The 17,812-nt window shown below is 36.5% G+C and overlaps 1 protein-coding gene across 1 annotated transcript in view; it reads left to right on the top strand.

Annotated features, from left to right (window-relative positions):
* The first annotated feature begins 14,274 nt into the window (after positions 1-14,274).
* Positions 14,275-17,812, top strand: part of gpc1a (glypican 1a) — a 90,472-nt gene continuing 86,934 nt past the window's right edge. The window contains exon 1 of the mRNA XM_088912868.1: positions 14,275-15,272. Coding sequence (XP_088768994.1) covers positions 15,119-15,272 — 154 coding nt within the window. The 5' untranslated portion in view covers positions 14,275-15,118. The remainder of the gene's footprint in view (positions 15,273-17,812) is intronic.

Genomic DNA, 17,812 nt, shown 5'->3' with positions numbered 1-17,812 from the left:
TAATCCATATAATCCATGCACTTTTTATGCCATTGCCAACTGATTTATGTTTTAGCTGACTGAAATGTTTAAATCCAGTGTTCCTTTCCCCCTTTCCTGCTGCTGCCTTGTCAGGAGAATGTCGAGAATGTTAAAAACACAAAGAAAGTTTTAAGAAAGGTTGCCTAGTGCCACTATGTCTAATACTGTATACCAACACCCCCTGGCAAGTAATTAAAAAGCCTTCAGCGGAAAAAAGCTACAAAAATGTGGAGAATCTGATATTTCTAATAATGCTAAATCCTTAAGGAATTCAAAGTTATACTCTTTTTATTAAATAAAAATAAAAGGGCACGAAAGCACTCACCTCAGAGAACCAGGACAGGAAATAACCTGTGAAAGGATCATTTCTGAAGAGTGATGTGCTGACAATTTTGCCAGCTCAATCTGGCTGCAGTGCAAAAGAGGAGATCCCCCCCCCCCCCCCTGCAGGAAATGTCAACTACAAAAGAAAGATGGTGGCTTTGCTGAAATTCCAGGAGGGGGCGTCCCGATTATGTACAATTGAGTTCTAGGTGGGGTGAGGGTTCTCCTTTCTTTGAAGCCTCTGGGGAGAAAGGGGGTGGCGGCTGCTTGTGTGGGAATAATTTCCAGGGGCCACTTGGCACACGGCACAAATTATAGGTGACTTTTGCTCTGATTGCTCCTTCCAGCGTATTGGAGAGGAATCAGTAAATCCTGTAGATTTCAAGACACTCCTGCAGGGTCAGCAGCCCTATTATATATGGACATGCCAGGTACAGATCAGACCTATACCTGGAAATGTTGGGAGGTTAAGGATTATCTATCTTACCATTGCAGTGGTTAAGGCATCATACTTGAATCTAAAGACAAAACAAGACATGGGTATTTACAGTATTTGCGGACAAACAACCCAGTTTGAAGCCTGGTAAAACCCAATGACATGATCAGTGTACTTTCACTGCTGAATTTCTAACTTACATGACTGAATTATAGTTGACCTTCACCATTGTTCCCACAGCATATCCCTTCATATTTCATAACTGTAATCTTATAAACCCATACTACATGGATGTCACATGGTACAATCTAATGTATTATCAAGAAAATGTATTGTTAGGAAAAAATTTCAAACTGTGAAATGTTTTTTTAAAGAACTCATGCATGTGGTTTGCAAGGAATGTGGTTTTCCGAAATTTCAGCCATCATAAAAACACATTAGCAATTCCATCATTTGATGGTGTAAAGAACGAACTTTGGAACTGTTTGTACAGGAGAAAATGCAATTAAATGCCTGGCTGCATTATTTAAATGTCTGCATTCATTTTGGCACAGTACATAACTTAATCTGATTAAATGAAATACCATAGAATAAAAGCTTTGTGGTCTTCCTTTTTAAATAACTTAATTTGAATGTCCCTGTAATGGCTCATGAGCACATTATTTACTTTTGGACTTGGAAAAATAGCTGTTTTAACATAGTTATTTATATTCTATTTCATTTGCACACAAAATCACACGTGTACTCCATTTGGAAGTTTGTTTGTGTCCTTGTTGTGTTAGTTGTCTGTAATTTTACAAACCAAAGGTGAAACTTTCCTACTCGTATTGTTTTCTCAAGTCTTAAGAGTTTCCTTTGGTTAATCTTTTTTTTTTTGTTTATTAAGGTGATAAATGAGAGAGTTTAAGTTCTTTGTTAAATGTGGCTGAATCTATATAAAACAGTAACATTCAGCATATTCAGTATCACACATCACAGACAGGAACATTCTACACAGTTACAGACCATCAATACGGTCAATCTTCCACCACAATCCACTGAATTTCTCTTCTTAATGCACACAGGGCTAAAGCAGCATAGCTAGCAGAACGTGTACCCATTGCTGATAAGTGTTTTAATATTTTCACATCAGTGGACACAGGAGAAGGGGATGTTTGAGGCTCCTCTAGAGCAGCTCCCAGATGTGATATCTCACAATTTTCATCAGGTCTGCGACATGTTTTTAAGTCATAGAACACAAGGCTTCTGTTTCTCCCCTTGCTGATCAACAGGAGTGGAAACATTTTAGAAAGACCGCTGCCACTGGTCCCAAAAGTGATACTTTGATACTGTATTTAAATGTTTTCAAGCAACATTATGAACCTTCAGCTATAAATAGCTTTGATAAAGTTCTGTTAGTTGGTGATTCATTTATTTCTAAACATGTTGACATAAGCCAGTAAATTAAACATACTGAGGAGTTTCACTGTTTTTTCGTTTTTGTTTCTGTTTTATTTCCAGGCCTACTCATGATTACTTTAGATCTTGAAATCACGCAAGGCTTCAATATCTAGAGTTCACCTGTACAGTAGTTGACATTGGTGTTTATGATCACTTATTTATTTTATTGGCATATGATTAATCATGAAACAACTAAGCCCTTCTCTGATGTCATAAAATCAGGTTTACCAGTATAAGCACATCTGTTAAACTGGAGGAACATTATAATTATCATTGCACATCAACCTCAGATTCGGTTGCAGCAATCAAGAAGAGATCCTCAATCTGTAAGTATACAGTCCAGTAAGGCTCCTTGGATAAACAGCAATAGTTTCCAAACGAAAAGGGAGTCTTAGAAAATTAGAGTATAAATGGAGATCTCCTAAACTGCAGATTTACTATGATATGATGAAAATGTCTGAACAGACCCAATGAAGCTTTCCAGTCTATAAATGCCCATCTATTTTTCTAACCACTACACTAAGCTGTGTACTTCCAATACAGGGTTGCAGGGGAGTAAAATAGAGCTAATCAGAAAACATCTTCCTACTAGTGCCCCTGACTTAAAAGTTCCCATAGGCAATGTGAAACTTCTTTTGAAACTTTGTCCTTGATCAATTCATAGGAAGTAAATTTTATAATTATACAAATGAAGTTTGTTAGTAGGGCCCTATATCCTGTCTCTGCTAAATTTTACATGGATGTTCTACATGACCTTCAACATACTGTTCATGAGTTATCCAAATCTGCTGGTGACTACAATAGTACCTTCTCTAAATTCTGCCTTTAAAAGGCTTTCCCTCAGAAAAACCTCACTTGCACTGTTAATTTCAAAGGTGACTATAATTGAGAAAAAGATCATCCTGAAAAGGAAGTGGGTTTTTCAGGCATTGTTTGGAGAGGCACTGTTTTTCTGTGATTCTGTTTCAAGATTTTCCAAATATTACCTGTATTGTCCCACAAGGCTCTTTTTTGGATTAATACTATTCTCTTTGTACCCTATGTCACCCTGAGGCCAAATTATTTGTGAACACAATGTAAATGTTCACATCTATGCTGATGGCATACAGCTGTGTATTTCTTTGAAACTTAATTATAGTTGAGTATATTTAGCTTATTAAATTGTTGCCAGTATCAAATTATAGATGTTTAAAACTGTTTTGCAAATAAACTGTGATAAAACTGAGACCTTGATCGAAAGGAACTATTAGATACAGTATAAAGGCTGGATTAGATATAAATGTTTTAACTTCTAATGAGATGTCTGAATTAAGAAATGCAATGTCTTTGATAAAGGACACAACTTTGATTTGCACTACAAGACCGCCTTTTCATCACCTCAGAAAAATTGTTACAATATTGTTTGTAATCTTGTATTGTTACGAGATTGTTTTTATTGTCTGATGCTGGGAAATTGAGACACTTTTATTCAATCTATACGGGATCAGTATAACGTTCTATTTAGTAGTCTTTCCAACTAAGCTTTGTCCAGCAAAGCTTTGATACGGCCAGCAGCCATATCACCCTGCAACTCACAACTGGCAGCCCACTGAAGCTACAGTAAGCACATGTGAGCCTGGCTTTTACCTGGATGAGAGACCTCCTGGGAAAAACACGTTGCTGCTGGAAGAGTTATTAGGAAGGCCAGCAGGGGGCACTCACCATGCAGTCTGTGTGGGTCCAAATGCCCCAACATAAAGATGGAGACACTATACTGTAAAAAGGCGTCGTCGTTCAGATGTAAAACAGAGTTCCTGACTCTCTGAGGTCATTAAAAATCCCAGGGTGTTTTGCGAAAAGAGTAGGGGTGTTACCCCGGCAACCTGGCCAAATTTCCTGTTGGCCTTTAATAATATGGCCTCCAAATAATCCCCATCTATGAATTGGCTTTATCACTGTGTTCTCCTCCCCACTGATAGCTGATGTGTGGTGAGTGTACTGGTGCAGTATGGCTGCCATTGCATCATCCAGGTGGGGCTGCACATTGGTGGTGGTGGAGGGGAGTCCTCATTACCTGTAAAGCGCTTTGAGTGGAGTGCCAAGAAAAGTGCTATATAAGTGTAAGGAATTTTTATTATTAAGCCTTGTCACAGCTGTAACTTGTGCTAAATGCAGATTCTATGCAGACAGGCATAAGATCTCATGCTGCTTTGTCACTGGCTTCCTTGCACTGGCTCCCAATTCAAAATAGAATACATTACAGAGTTGCCTTTCCCCTGTGAGATGCAGCATGTCTTGTGGTCTGTGCTGTGCTTCATAACATTGGCGAGATCAGAGAAGACGAGCGAGGCAGCAGCCTTCACACCTTGACTGTGTTGTCAAAGACTTTCCTTTTTTTAGGTTCAGACTAAAAACATACTGTTTTTTTATACTAAATTCAGTTTTGTTATGATTTTGTTTGGTTCCTATGTCTTAATTTTAAATTATTTGAAAGAGGCCTCATGTCATCACACATAAGGCCTTAGCAGTTCAGACTGTGGCTTTTCAGGATAGTTCTAATAATCAGTTCCTAAAATTTCTGATCATGAATCAGATCAGTTAATTAAAGATTTGCCTGCCATGAGCCATGAGCTGGATAAATGTGCTGTTGTGTAACCCCTGTAACAAGGCTTTAAATACAGACAGCTCCCTGAGCTCCCCCTGAGGAATTCCCAGTGTCCTGATGTGTCACTGTGAATGAAAGCTCTGCGCTCCTTATCTTTCTCATCCTCACACCCTCCCCCCCACAGTATCATCACAGGAAAGACTCTAATTAAGGTCCATTTTCTGCCTAGAGAGGCAAACTCTTAGGACTATCCAAGGCCTACGAAACTCGAACCTATTGATCAAGTGCAATTGAGAATTCAGCATGTCCTCCAAAAGCAGCTGCCAGCAGGAGCCCCAGTGATAGGAAATCGATGCTACAGGAGATAAACAGACATGTTGTATGGAAGCTGTATAGCTTCTCAAACAGCAATATGATTGTTAAATCTTTCCATGGGACCACAGTGGTTTCTGAAAAAAAGTGAATATTCTTCATTCAGTCTGAATAGGAACTATGTTTTTTGGGGGGGCGATGGCGGTATTTGAGGTGGTAATTGCTTTTAGATTTTACTCTTTTTCTGACAGGTTTTGAGAAAACAAGATAATAATAGTTATTTCTACAGTAATTAAAAAAATCATCCTTTGGATAAATGGAGTTTAGTATGGTGGCTTTGTACACTTTACACTTTCTAAATGCTGTATTAATAGACCTTTACTTTGTCTTGGAGTTTACTTTGTGTCTTTTAAAATGGTGAGCAAATGAAAACCCACAGCAGTTCTGCTTTTCATAATTGTTGAAATGTGAGTTTTATTTTACCTTTTAAAGAAAGTGATATCTGCCTTTGGTGTCTAGGTCTTTTCATTATCTGTGACAGAAATTGTTATATGCTCCATAATAATGACTCTTTTTATATTTCAAAACATACTGTTATCTGTTTAGTCTTTGCATTCATTACACTGTAATTGTAATGTACTAAGAGAGTTGCTAAGGAATAGATATTTGTAACATTTTTGTCAAATCTCTTTTGTGTTATGTGTTCTTTGAAGACAGCTTCTCGAGAAAAAAAAAGTTGTTATATTGCTCCCTCGCACTGCTTGAAGGACTGTGTACACACATCGACAGTTAAATCCAGAGGGGACTTACTGATGTTTCTGACGTGCAATGCTATGCAATTAGAAATAACAGAAATTCAGGAAAATGACCTCTGCAAATGTAGACCTTGCTTGCACATATGAAAAGCTGTGAGGAAAGTAATTATTGAGGAGTGGAGGGTGTCAGATAGATAAAGAGAACAAACAAGAAGCATGATGTGAATGCAGACAATTTAACAGCTCCTGTTTACAGGTAGACAGTGCGGCGTGCATGAACACATACCCAGAGAACAGTGAAAGAAACTTTCCGTAGTTGCAATCTTAAGTATTCTCATCTTGCATCTTAAATTACCAGCAGATAATTCTCTAGATATCTCAACCACCACTTCCTTATGCTTCAATTGTCAGATAAGAATAGTTTTGGACAGGTTTATGTTAAGCTAATATCTGGAATATAAAAATGAGCAAAACTTGAAATAAGTGAGCACGTGGAGCAGACTTCCTACTTTAGTAATTTAGATCACAGACTGGATGAAAACCGTGAGGTCCTCAACCCTTATGACTTTGAATTGAAGGTGCTTGTCTGTCCTTACCAGCAGAATACAAACCACATTGCAATATGGTAGTAATTTTGTTTCAAAAACATTCTCTACTGTGACAGTCAACTGCTTGTGGGGAATTCAAACCAGATCAAGTGATTGATTAAAATATTTAGAACATAAAAGACACATAACTAGAGACAGAATTAGAAACAAATTGGCTTAGATTTGTACTTACAGAGAAAAACTGTCAGAAAAAAAATGCCATTTACTCCAAACAACATTTATGCCCCAAAATGATTAGAGACCCACAAGAAAAAGCTTTAGTGCTTTAGAAAGCATAGCAATACCTTAAATGCAATACCTGACAGTATTCTCAAGCACAACTTCATAACTCAAATAGAATAAACTTAACCTGGGTGGCTTTTGAAAATTCATAGAAGGTTCACTATTATATTAGACAACAAATAAAGAAGTAACCTACAGAGAACAACTAGAGGTTTTCAGTCATCTTATTTACTGTATAGTATTGATATTTGATTTACGATTTATTCGATTTTGTTTCTTTCTTCAATTTATTTTGGTACATTCCTAAGAATGATAATAAATTGTGTTTTTGTCTGTAGTAATGTTCTGCAATAACATTTACTGAGGATACCTGCTAATGTACTGTAGATATGTCCTGTTTTCATGCAAGCCAGTTATTAGTAGATAATAGATTAAGAGTTCATCTGGGTCAAGGTAAAAAATAAACCAATGCAAACATAACAATGCAATACACAAATGCAGAGAATTAAAGCAATGCTAGAGGATGGAAATTCATGTGAATCCAATGATTAAACAGGATAGAAGGTTTTATTTTTCAAACCTTTAGGGATTTCATTTCTACCAAAATATTGTATGTTCCAAAAAGCTGAGTTAGAAAGATTGGCACCTTCATTAAATTAGTTTTCATTTCACAAAAACCGACGAAGGCGTCTTCCAAAAAAAATTAAGATGACGCATGAACCTAATAGCCTGGAAGCATTGTCACAATAATGGAAATGAGAGGGATAAATGACCACGTCTTGGCCGTCAACAGCATGTTCATGTTTAACTACAACCTGCAGATGTTGTGAATGTGATCGTTAAGGCAACATAAACCATTGGGCTACAACTCTAACACGTTCAATACATTTATTAGCCCCAGTGGCAGTTCTGCTTCAATGCAGACAGTAGGTAATTGGTCATATAAGCACAGACTACACCAAATGAATACAGTAGAGCATCAGACAGGACATCAAAGGTCACAGCTATCTATACAATTAGACCACGCAGCTTGGATCCAACCTTCATTAATGGCTCACAATGCAATCTAGAAATGAATCTACAATATTTCCATTCATGAGAAGCACCTGGGTATTACCATTTTTTAGCTTTAGTCTCTGAAAGAGACACTTCTGTTGATGGTGCAGCAATAGCATCGGCAGGGATAATCACAAATACTCCATCTATTCTTGCTTCCAGTACTGGCAGTGCACGGGCTGTACTGTGGAATGCCTGCTTTTCAGCTTAGTGCTTTCTTATGTCTTATGTACTATGTTGTCTATTATTAAAAGCTCTCCTGAAAACACTTAAATATGCCTTAAATGTGCTGATCTTTGTGTTTTGTGTTCAGATGACATGCATGAGGGAAGCAGTCTGAATATAACATAGGTCAGCTATAAGACACTTATATACTTGTATATGCCTGTCCTTAAGCAGGCCTTAAGCTGTCCTTAAGCATGTTTAAGAATAATGTGTGTGCATTTGTTTAGTTCCAAGCCTCTGTGTGAAAGGGGTGTCTTCTGAAGACCTAAAACTAAGCATATTCCCTGTGGCAGACAATCACAAGTGTGCCTAGAAGTGAAAGTCTCAGTTGGTTAGCACCTGTCTACTTCTGTCAAAAAGGATTTCTGGACCATCCCACACACACACACACACACACACACACACACACACACACACACACACAAACACACAAACACACAAACACACAAACACACAAACACACACACTCTACCACCACAGAGGAGGACCAAGGTTGTGGGGCTGTTTTGTATAGTATGGGAATCACAAAGTGAAACATTCAATATGGTATATTATTTCTTCACAGTGTCATTAAAATGTTTGGCATTCAAAACAAAAGAGGAATGTACTATATAGCCAAACTAAGAACTAAGAAAAGCAAGAATAAGGAATGCTGAATTTCTCTTCTTCAGCAAATCAGTCTCTAATTTACTTAATTATAGTTCCTCAGCTAAAAAAGTTATTTTCTCATTTGTTGTAGAATGCAGCTTACTAATTTAATTTGTTTTGTTTTCCTCTCCAGAACATGTTTTTCTATAAATACTTCAAGCCTGCAGTATGCTAGTGTGGCGTCAGTAAAATACCTACAGTATATCCTGCATAAAACTATTAGAGGTGGAGATTCTCATTTTCAGATTAGGAACTCGGAAGAATCTCTTTTTTATATACTTTTGAGGACCCTGCAGATCTAGAGCCCTTGTCTTTGGTGTTGGTTTCATAAAAGATTCTGGAATAGCGTCCCACAGTGTGACAAAAGGTCCATTTTATACAAAGGCATGGGAATTGAGTAAATGCCAAGTCTGGAAGAATTTCCTAAACTGTATGAATATTTCCAATATCTCTGTTACATGCTTCCATCCTCATTGCTGATTCTGTTTTGTAAACAGTAATTCAATCCTTCATGCACCTTCATTTTCATATGAAGTATTCCTCATTCCTCACTCAGACATTTTTTTTACCACCCAAGTGTCCCTTTCTTCCTACTTAGTTATAGACTAACATCGGTCTTTTCGAACAGGGGCATCAAGCTGGCAGAAACTTGGTTGGAATGGCTCTGCCAGCATGAGCGGCAGATGTTTTTATCTTGCATGCCAGCCTCAAACTTTTCTATGCGTGTACATTTCGAGCATATGTTAAAAATATCAGAAAATCACTAAAATTAAACATAGATATACTGTATCTCAGCGATACTTTATAGCCATATTACTTATAATGTTAATGGGTCTATGAAGGAGAAGTGATAAATGAATAATACAATGTAATGCAATATTTTGGATAAAGTAATTTTATTGTAGTCGCACTGAATAAGTAATGTGCAATTCTACTGCTGTAAGTAAACCACTGCCTGGATATTCTTACAAGAGATTCTTTGATGGCAAAGTATTGTACCTTGCAGGTGGAGGAAAAGCAGGAAGATAAATCTTTGCTGTACCCCAAACTCATCAAGCACTCCATTCTGTGTCTTCTCTGTCTTAATTGCTCTGTGCCCTCAGCTGCCAAGATCTGTCTGTACGAGTGTTACTGATGTGCCAGGCATTTGCCTCCCTTTCCTGTCTGTGAAAACTGACCTTCTTTCTTCGCAATGTGATGCAATGAAACTCTACTGGGGATTTTGTGTGTATGAGAGAGAGTAATGGCTTATTTTCACTTGATAATTAATACAGATACACATATAAACCTCTTGCACTTTCTCTCATCATATCAGCCTGCAATGCTTTAATTCAGTTTAAAGTGCTTACAAAAAGTATTCTTGATTTTTTTACCCTTCTATTTTGTTTGTTCATTGCATTTTTCTTGTGTTAGAACAAAATTCAACACAAGATGTATACAAATAGGCTCTAAAAATGAGGAATTAAAAAATCCAACATATGAAATCTTTCTCAATGAAAGTTTAGGATAGGCAAGCTTTGTCTGCCACAGAAGATCGAGAGACCCTGAACAGTTACTGTAGACGCAGGACGGTGTTCTAATTCAGACTGTGGTTGCACATGTGTGGTTAGGAAGCTCTTTGTAATTATTGTGCATATTTGAGCTCTTTGCTCAGTGTCGGAAGCTGTTCCTTATGCCAGGAACGCTACCCTTATGGGACACATATGGCTGTGTAGCCCCCTTATCCCCTTCTGCCCCGAAAGCTGCACTTCAAACACAACCCGCTCCCTCCCCATTGATTATTAAAAGTCATCCCTCTTTCATGGTTACATTCTATAAAACCCTGCCTGAAAAAATGTGAAAATAGCATGGCTCTTTAAGTGGCTCTTTAGGTTTAACAACAATGGCAGTTTTTCCATGTAGTTATAGGCAAGTTTCCTCACCTATTTCTTAATTACAATTTGTTTTACTCCCTATGACATTATTATCATTATGAAAATCTACACCAGCACTTTCAGAGCCTGTTCACATCAACGTGTTTCTTTATCCAGTAGAATTATTTTATGAATGCCAAATGTTCCTTGATTTAATTAAGCTTTGTTAATGAAAGCTGTCATGATTTGCGCAGGAGCTTTTTTTTCACATTCTGTTTTGCTTCATCTTGGTTCTTTTGTTGTGGTTTGCTATGCTATTGCACTTTTCTGTCTGGAAAAATATGGGGTTTAGGGGGTTTTCAAAAAAATGAGAAAGAGATGCGAATAAAGTATACTAAAGTGCTCATATCTAGTTTCAAAACTGTGCTGGCAACTATTTTCAATAATTTCATTATGCATGAGCCATGCAATACTTTGTGTGAATTGGTTGCCTACTTTAAAAAGTAAGGAATGAACATATTGATAACTACTACATTTTGTGCATGAGTTTCAGTAGCACTGAATTGAGAAGTCAATTTGAAAATTACGTATAAGTACTGTAAACCTTGTGGTAGCCCAAATTCTATAATTCATGCTCATCATGTGCTTCAGAACATTAGACAACTTAAGCTTAGCAGAACATACTGTAGTGTTCTATTTCCTCAGGAATGAATGTGCTTACTTTGAACATACTCCACTTATTGTCAACATTGTTAAACATTCAGTCCATGGCATAACATAACAGGAGATTATGAATTGGTTATACTGTAGTACTGTATGATGAAGAGCACATTGAACAGCTAAATATTAACATGTGGTAAAGTGAATTAGTTGATAAGTTGCAAAACTACTAACAGCTATGCTTTTCAGCTTCTTAGGTCTATTTGTGCTTAGTTTACATCAGGTACCTAAATTCTGGAATAATAAGAACATTTATTATTTTTTCTGGGAATTAGAAAGCTAGGCTCTTGGTGGTGGTAGCTAGTAAACATCATGAGAGCAGATAGGAAATGCAAAATGTTGTTGTGCAGAAATCCCATCACACACAGAATGTAGCTCATTAGTGGCATATTCCTCTGTGAAATCAAATCAAAGTCGAGCTCTGCCACATGTGGATGTACAGTAGAATGTTGTTTGTTTGAATAGAAATGCAAAGAAAAAAAGTTTCAGGAAATTAAATGTACAGTAATAGCCAAATACAAAATAAAAAAACAAGAGGCAATGTTTTTTGTGAGATGTGTTTTGTGTTTTGTATTAAGTGTTAAGTGTCTTGTATTAAGTTCTGTTGAAATATTGGCTTAATCATAGTCTCAGATACTTACTTTAATCTTTAAAGGCTAAGGTGATGCCTTATAATACAAGTCCTAACACACATTGTTTTATCAGTATTAAATTACTACTCCCTGAAATAAGCTTTTTTCATATTGTTTTTTTACTACAAAGTGTTGTCAAATCACCAGAAAGAATCTTATAACTAAAAAAAACACCAAGGCTTCAGAGAGACCTAGTTGAAAAGAAGTAACAATTTTAAAAAGTTCATAAGGAAATAATGAGGGAATTGCTGCATACATAATATACATTTACCAGGACATTCTTCACTCACATAGGAAAAAAAAGGTTAATTCTGTTCTAGAGCTCAAAGTTATAAATGAATAGTCCATAAAGATTTTCAAATTCTTAAATTAAGACAGCAAACGTCAAATTACATTTTATGCTGTGTTCTTTGTATAAAATGAGATATTTTAACTTGAAACTGTACCAAAGCAAATTCATTATATTATTCTTTTATTACCAAAGTTGAATATTTAAAATTTGGGATTATTGCTTCACATTACATTACAAACACTAATTTACTACTAGACTTTCTGAACTACAGAAATAATTTCTTCACAACCCCTACTTAGAATAATCAGTGTTATGTGCTTCTTTTAACTCTCCTTGTATGGTTTTATTAAACTAGTTGATGCTTGTTTAAAGTCTCTAGACAACTGCCCATGCTCTGCAAATATGTAGAAACTTGAAAATCTTCCTGTTGAGAAAATCTTTCACCAGCATGTCACAGCTTTGTGTATTGTGTATTATTTCAAAGAAGGGAAAAAGACACTTGTTAGCTAAATACATATACACTATATTTTCTATGTCCTAACTTACTATTATGTCATGCATTTCTAGTACTATAAAACCTCTAACTTTATCTTTCCCAAGTGAGTACACAGACCTGAGAAAATGTTTTTTTATTTCTGTTTCAGGCTTCAATTTGGAATGACATGCTTAATCATGACAAAAAGCAAAATGTATTTATTCTGAAGATCATTTTACTTGTTTTACCTAATATCTGGAACATTTTGTTGAGCCAGAAAAAATAAATATTTAATTTTTAAAATTGTATTTAATGATGTCTTCTAAGTCTTCTAATGTAGACACTTGCAAACAGCACATATTGTAGCAAATAAACTTCAGGGAGGCATTCACTGAGAAGAACAAAAAAGATAATCTCACTGACGAATAGGATGTTAACTTTCATCACCTGTTACCTGACTTGCTAAAACTGAACAATAATTTTAACTTTAGCTTTTGTATTGTGAGGTAGCAACAGAAAACATAATCCATTGTCTGTAGGTTTGGGTAAGAAATGTTTTTGTAATGAACATGGATTGATTAGCTTAACCCTATTGCTAGTATGCCCCAACAGTTTCCACTCGTATTATTGAGAATTCTGTGGGCTGTCAGGAATCTAATGAATTCTATTTAAATTGTGGAAACTCCTTGTTTGTTTGGCTTTGTTTCTAATGAACTTAAATCATGACAGCTTGGCAAAATGATGCTTATCAATACCTTTGTAATGTGGAACATCGTATGAATAAAATGTGTGGCGCTGAACTGGATGGCTCCCTGTGGGAAACCGATTTAGCTGTTGTAGTGGATTCATCACTGTCATCTTCTAGGCATCGTGGAAAAGCAATTAAAAAGGCAAATAGGATTCTTGGGTATACTGTATATGAAAGAATGCTGAACACAACTCCAGAGAGGTTATGATGAATTGCACATGCTCCACTTAGACTAAGACGAATACTGCGTTCAATTCTGGCACTGCATCATAAAAAGGATGTAGAAGTCTTGGAGATTTTTTAATGACGGGCATCGAAATTGATTTTGAGACTGCAAGAAATGAGCTCTATTGAAATATTGGGAAGAAGTTATTTTTTTATCCAGAGTCGGCTTGATCAGTGGCAATTGGTCTAATGTCTGTAAAAATGTAAAAGAAACAGTCTGATTTCCTCTTTGGTGTGGCTTATGTTTTATCTGCTAAACAAAGTAGCATTAACAGCCTAGAAGTGAATCTAGAACTGGGCGTTTAAAATGGTTTCAAAGGTTTAATATACATTTTGAAGACTAAAGCGTGCTGTACAGTAGGTAAACAGCTGCTTCTAATAATAGTTACGCTCATACAGTATATTTTATGTATGTAAAAGGAATCTTATTTATTCCACTAAATTACAAAACCCGACATCCTAAGAAATGAAACAAATTCTTCATCGCGGATTAACCTTTTAAAATGAGCGAATATTTAGCATTATAAGCACGGTGAGCGATGAGTGCGCACCTCTCAAACATTCATGTTTCTCACATCGTAGCTGCCTGCCGTGCTCAATCCTGTATGTTCCAGCCAGAGTTAAATATCGTCTTGTTTGAAAGCAATGATTTGTGTTCGCCCAGCACAGTTAAAAATGAAAAACCGAGGGATTCCACTGAATCAATCAGCGGTTGTGAAGACAAGCTGAACTGAAAGAGCCAAGGCAAGGGATACATAAAAAGGAGAGACTGAAAGAGGACGAAAAAAATCTTACCTCTCTCCATTGGTTGAGGCTGTAGTTTGATGCAACATCCTGTGGGTAAGATCTGCTGCAGACGCTTAGAGAGAGAAACGGACTCTATGCCCTGCCTATGGTGCTTTCCCCAGTTTCTTTCAGTCATCGATGGGGCTGCACCGGGAAAGCATCACCGCTATAAAGTCAGCTGGAGGATTCTAACTACAGCAAAACATCTCATTCTCGCATTCACATGGTTTCACCGCAAAACGCTGAGTCCTGCGCTTTTTTTTGTAATGTCAACATAATTGCCTATTTAGTTTTCTATTTTTTTTTACATTGGTTAAGGCTCGGATAATGTTTTGATTTTTTTTTTGCAAATGAAGTGTTTTCCTTTTTTTGTTCCAGTGATGATTTTTTTCCCCCCACACAAAAATGAAAAATACTAAAAAGGAACTGTAACAGAAATTAAGGTTAAGATCTTCCCTTTTCTAAGAACAAAAAAACAGAAATAAAACTACCTTACTCTCAGCAAGAAAAGCAGAATCAAATACTGCGGAATATTATTGGATTTAAACATTTATTTCAAGCTTAAAAAAAAATCATAAGACCGGTCTAAGCATCCGCCGGCGTCTCGCAAGCACAGCTGAAGCGTGTTAGAAAGATAGCAGACTAGTGGAGAAGTCAGGTGGATACCTGAGCTAGTGTAGGACTTTGGTGATTTGAATTCACTTGGTTTTTGGATTAGACATTTTCCCTGTGCTGGATTCTTCGTCTGCCTAGAAAATGGATTTGCGACTGAGTTTCTTCTTTTGCTTTCTCACCACTCCGATTGTCGGGGAAAACACAAGCGGTAAAGCCCGGAGTTGTTCGGATGTCCGACAGTTTTACAGCGGCAAGGGCTTTCACTTGGTCGGAGTCCCCCAGACTGAAATATCTGGTAAGATCTACGCTCACGCTACTATAGAGTACATTTACTGAGATTCCTCTTATAACACGTCGCCTGAGCATCAGTCATATAGTGTAAGACTAGCTGTAACTTGTGCGTGCATGGCGATCGTGTTTGTACACTCATTTAATGATTCCCCACGTTTGCCGAAGACAGTTCAAAGAAGAATACATACTGTACAGTATATACAGTATCTAACCTTATGAAGTAACTATTCCTTTCCCGCTATTAAAAGAAAAACATGTATTGAAGAGTTACGAATTCAATGCAATAGCCTACTAATTTGAGAAACATATATTTTAGTTGCTAAACATAGAATACTGTATCTATCTCTACTTTCGTCCCATTCGTACAGGATATTTGTTGACTACATTTGGTGTTTTGGAAAGGATGTATAAGTAATCGAGACGCGTGGCACCACCCATATACTGTATATTGAGCAGTTTTTAGAATATATGCTAAAGAAATCAGGCGGGGATATGAATCAAAATCGCTTATAAACAAACTGGAGTCATAACTACTGTAGCTCCAAAGTGCCATTGATCCGAAAGATGTGCTGTTTTTTTTTCTTTGAAGTTTATACCACACTTAAAACTCTTAAGATCGAAAGCTTTTGAAGTAAAAGATGTGCTTTATTCTATGTAATTACCCTTTCGACTGAAAACATTCCTTAAAACAGAAGGACTAGTACAAATCATGCATATACTGCAGAATACAGATTGTATCCTTTAAAGAAAGCAGTTATGATTTATGCACAAATTTAAAGTATTTTTTAAAATTCTCACGCTTAGTTGGAAGATGAAAACGCCGGGCTTGGTCTTGCTTCCCTGGAAGACGTTGTGTTGAATATTTGCAACAATATGAAGCATTCAAGGTGTATTGGATCTAACTGAGAATCTAAGCTTACAGTATGTCTCGCTGGCTCAGTAACTCAAATTGCGTGCTGAAAAACGTTACATGTTTACATTATCTTAAATCGTAAGTTAGTCATTTAGCAGTTGCGTTTTTTTTCGCCTAAAGCTTCACACCAGACCTCTTCATAAACGCCTGTTTGCAATGACCTTTTGCTAGTCTATTATTAATACTAGTGTAATGTCAAATTTAGTCACCCGCTCAGATGTGATGACCTGCAGTCTCAGAATAAAAACATTCAAGAAATTTATCTTGGAACAGAGTACGGTAGTTCTGAAAGACGTGCTTTATAACTGGAACATGTTTTAGTCTTAGAGTGCGGAAAACAATGTCACTTTATTTTGAAGATAATATCATTACAAATAACTATTAATATTTGGTTAAAACACAGAATGCTTATATTACTGTAAATCATATACTTTAGTTCACAAAAAATAATGCTTAAGCTATTTATGCAATAGAGTACTGTAGCAGTAGTTATTTGGTTTGAATCTTCCACCAGAATGTCCTGTCTTTGTTAAATCAAGACTATTATAGGAGTTATAGGAAGGAAGATATGAAAATATAATGGATGTTGTCCTCCTGTCAAAATGTTCTTTAGATATTAAATGCAACAAAATTTGATGCCTGATAATCCTCTGTCAAAATGTCCTATTTAGCAAGTGGAACGCTGTGGCAACACATGACAGCTGTTGATCTTTCATTTTTTCTACCTTAGCTATTGAATGGATTAGGGTAGCATATTTGTGTCTTTTTCTGTATGCGCATGGTATTAATGCTGCAACGTCTTGTACGCGTAATCAACTGGCACAGTTTTTCGACTTTTTGTAAAGCCGATAGTAAAGTTAAGGCAAGTAATTCAAATGTTTAGAATGTTTAGGCCTCTGTTACGCAAAATGGACTTCGATGCTATTTCTGTATATTTGTATTGTTTATACAGGCACGACGAACTGTGAGACATTGTACACTCACTGTATGAGTGTCTACACATTTCTATATTTTGGAGGTCACACAGAAAAATGATAAAATTACCAGTGTACTGTATGATAGTGTTCATCCATTATGAATAAATCATCCGCCTATATATTTACTATGATACACTGTTTTCCAAGTCTTTTATATGGTTGCTTGTATCTGGTACCTTACTCTAGAATTCATTGCAGTCTACTTCGTGTTTCTCTGTATTTTAAGTGACCATAAACGTCCAAAAAAGCATTAATGCTTTGATATAAACTATATATGATGATTTTACCTTCTAGGATCAAAGGTATCCCTGTGTTAAAAAAAGATTTCTTCGATTGGTTCGAATCTTCCGTCGAAATGGCCTTTTGCCATTTTGGGAAGTCTCATACAGTACTGTATGCAGTGGCTTGACTCCAGCGGGTCATTGTCCTGAACAGTATCTGCGTGCCAATAAAACCTAAGAATGTTTATGTCTGTAAATCTGTGTAAAGTATTTGACCAATTTGTTTTCATGTATTTAATTCCGTTAATGTTAAATTCCTAACAGCGGGGGCGTTCTAATATTACACTGTATTTAACTTAACTGAGTTGTCGAGAAAAAAAAACATTACGCAGGAGAAACTACAAAACACTGGGTTTCACAGTAAAAGATAAAG

This window comes from Atractosteus spatula, chromosome 4 (assembly GCF_055471065.1).
Source record: "Atractosteus spatula isolate fAtrSpa1 chromosome 4, fAtrSpa1.hap1, whole genome shotgun sequence".
Classification (NCBI taxonomy): domain Eukaryota; kingdom Metazoa; phylum Chordata; class Actinopteri; order Semionotiformes; family Lepisosteidae; genus Atractosteus; species Atractosteus spatula.
This window is presented reverse-complemented; position numbering and strand designations above follow the sequence as displayed.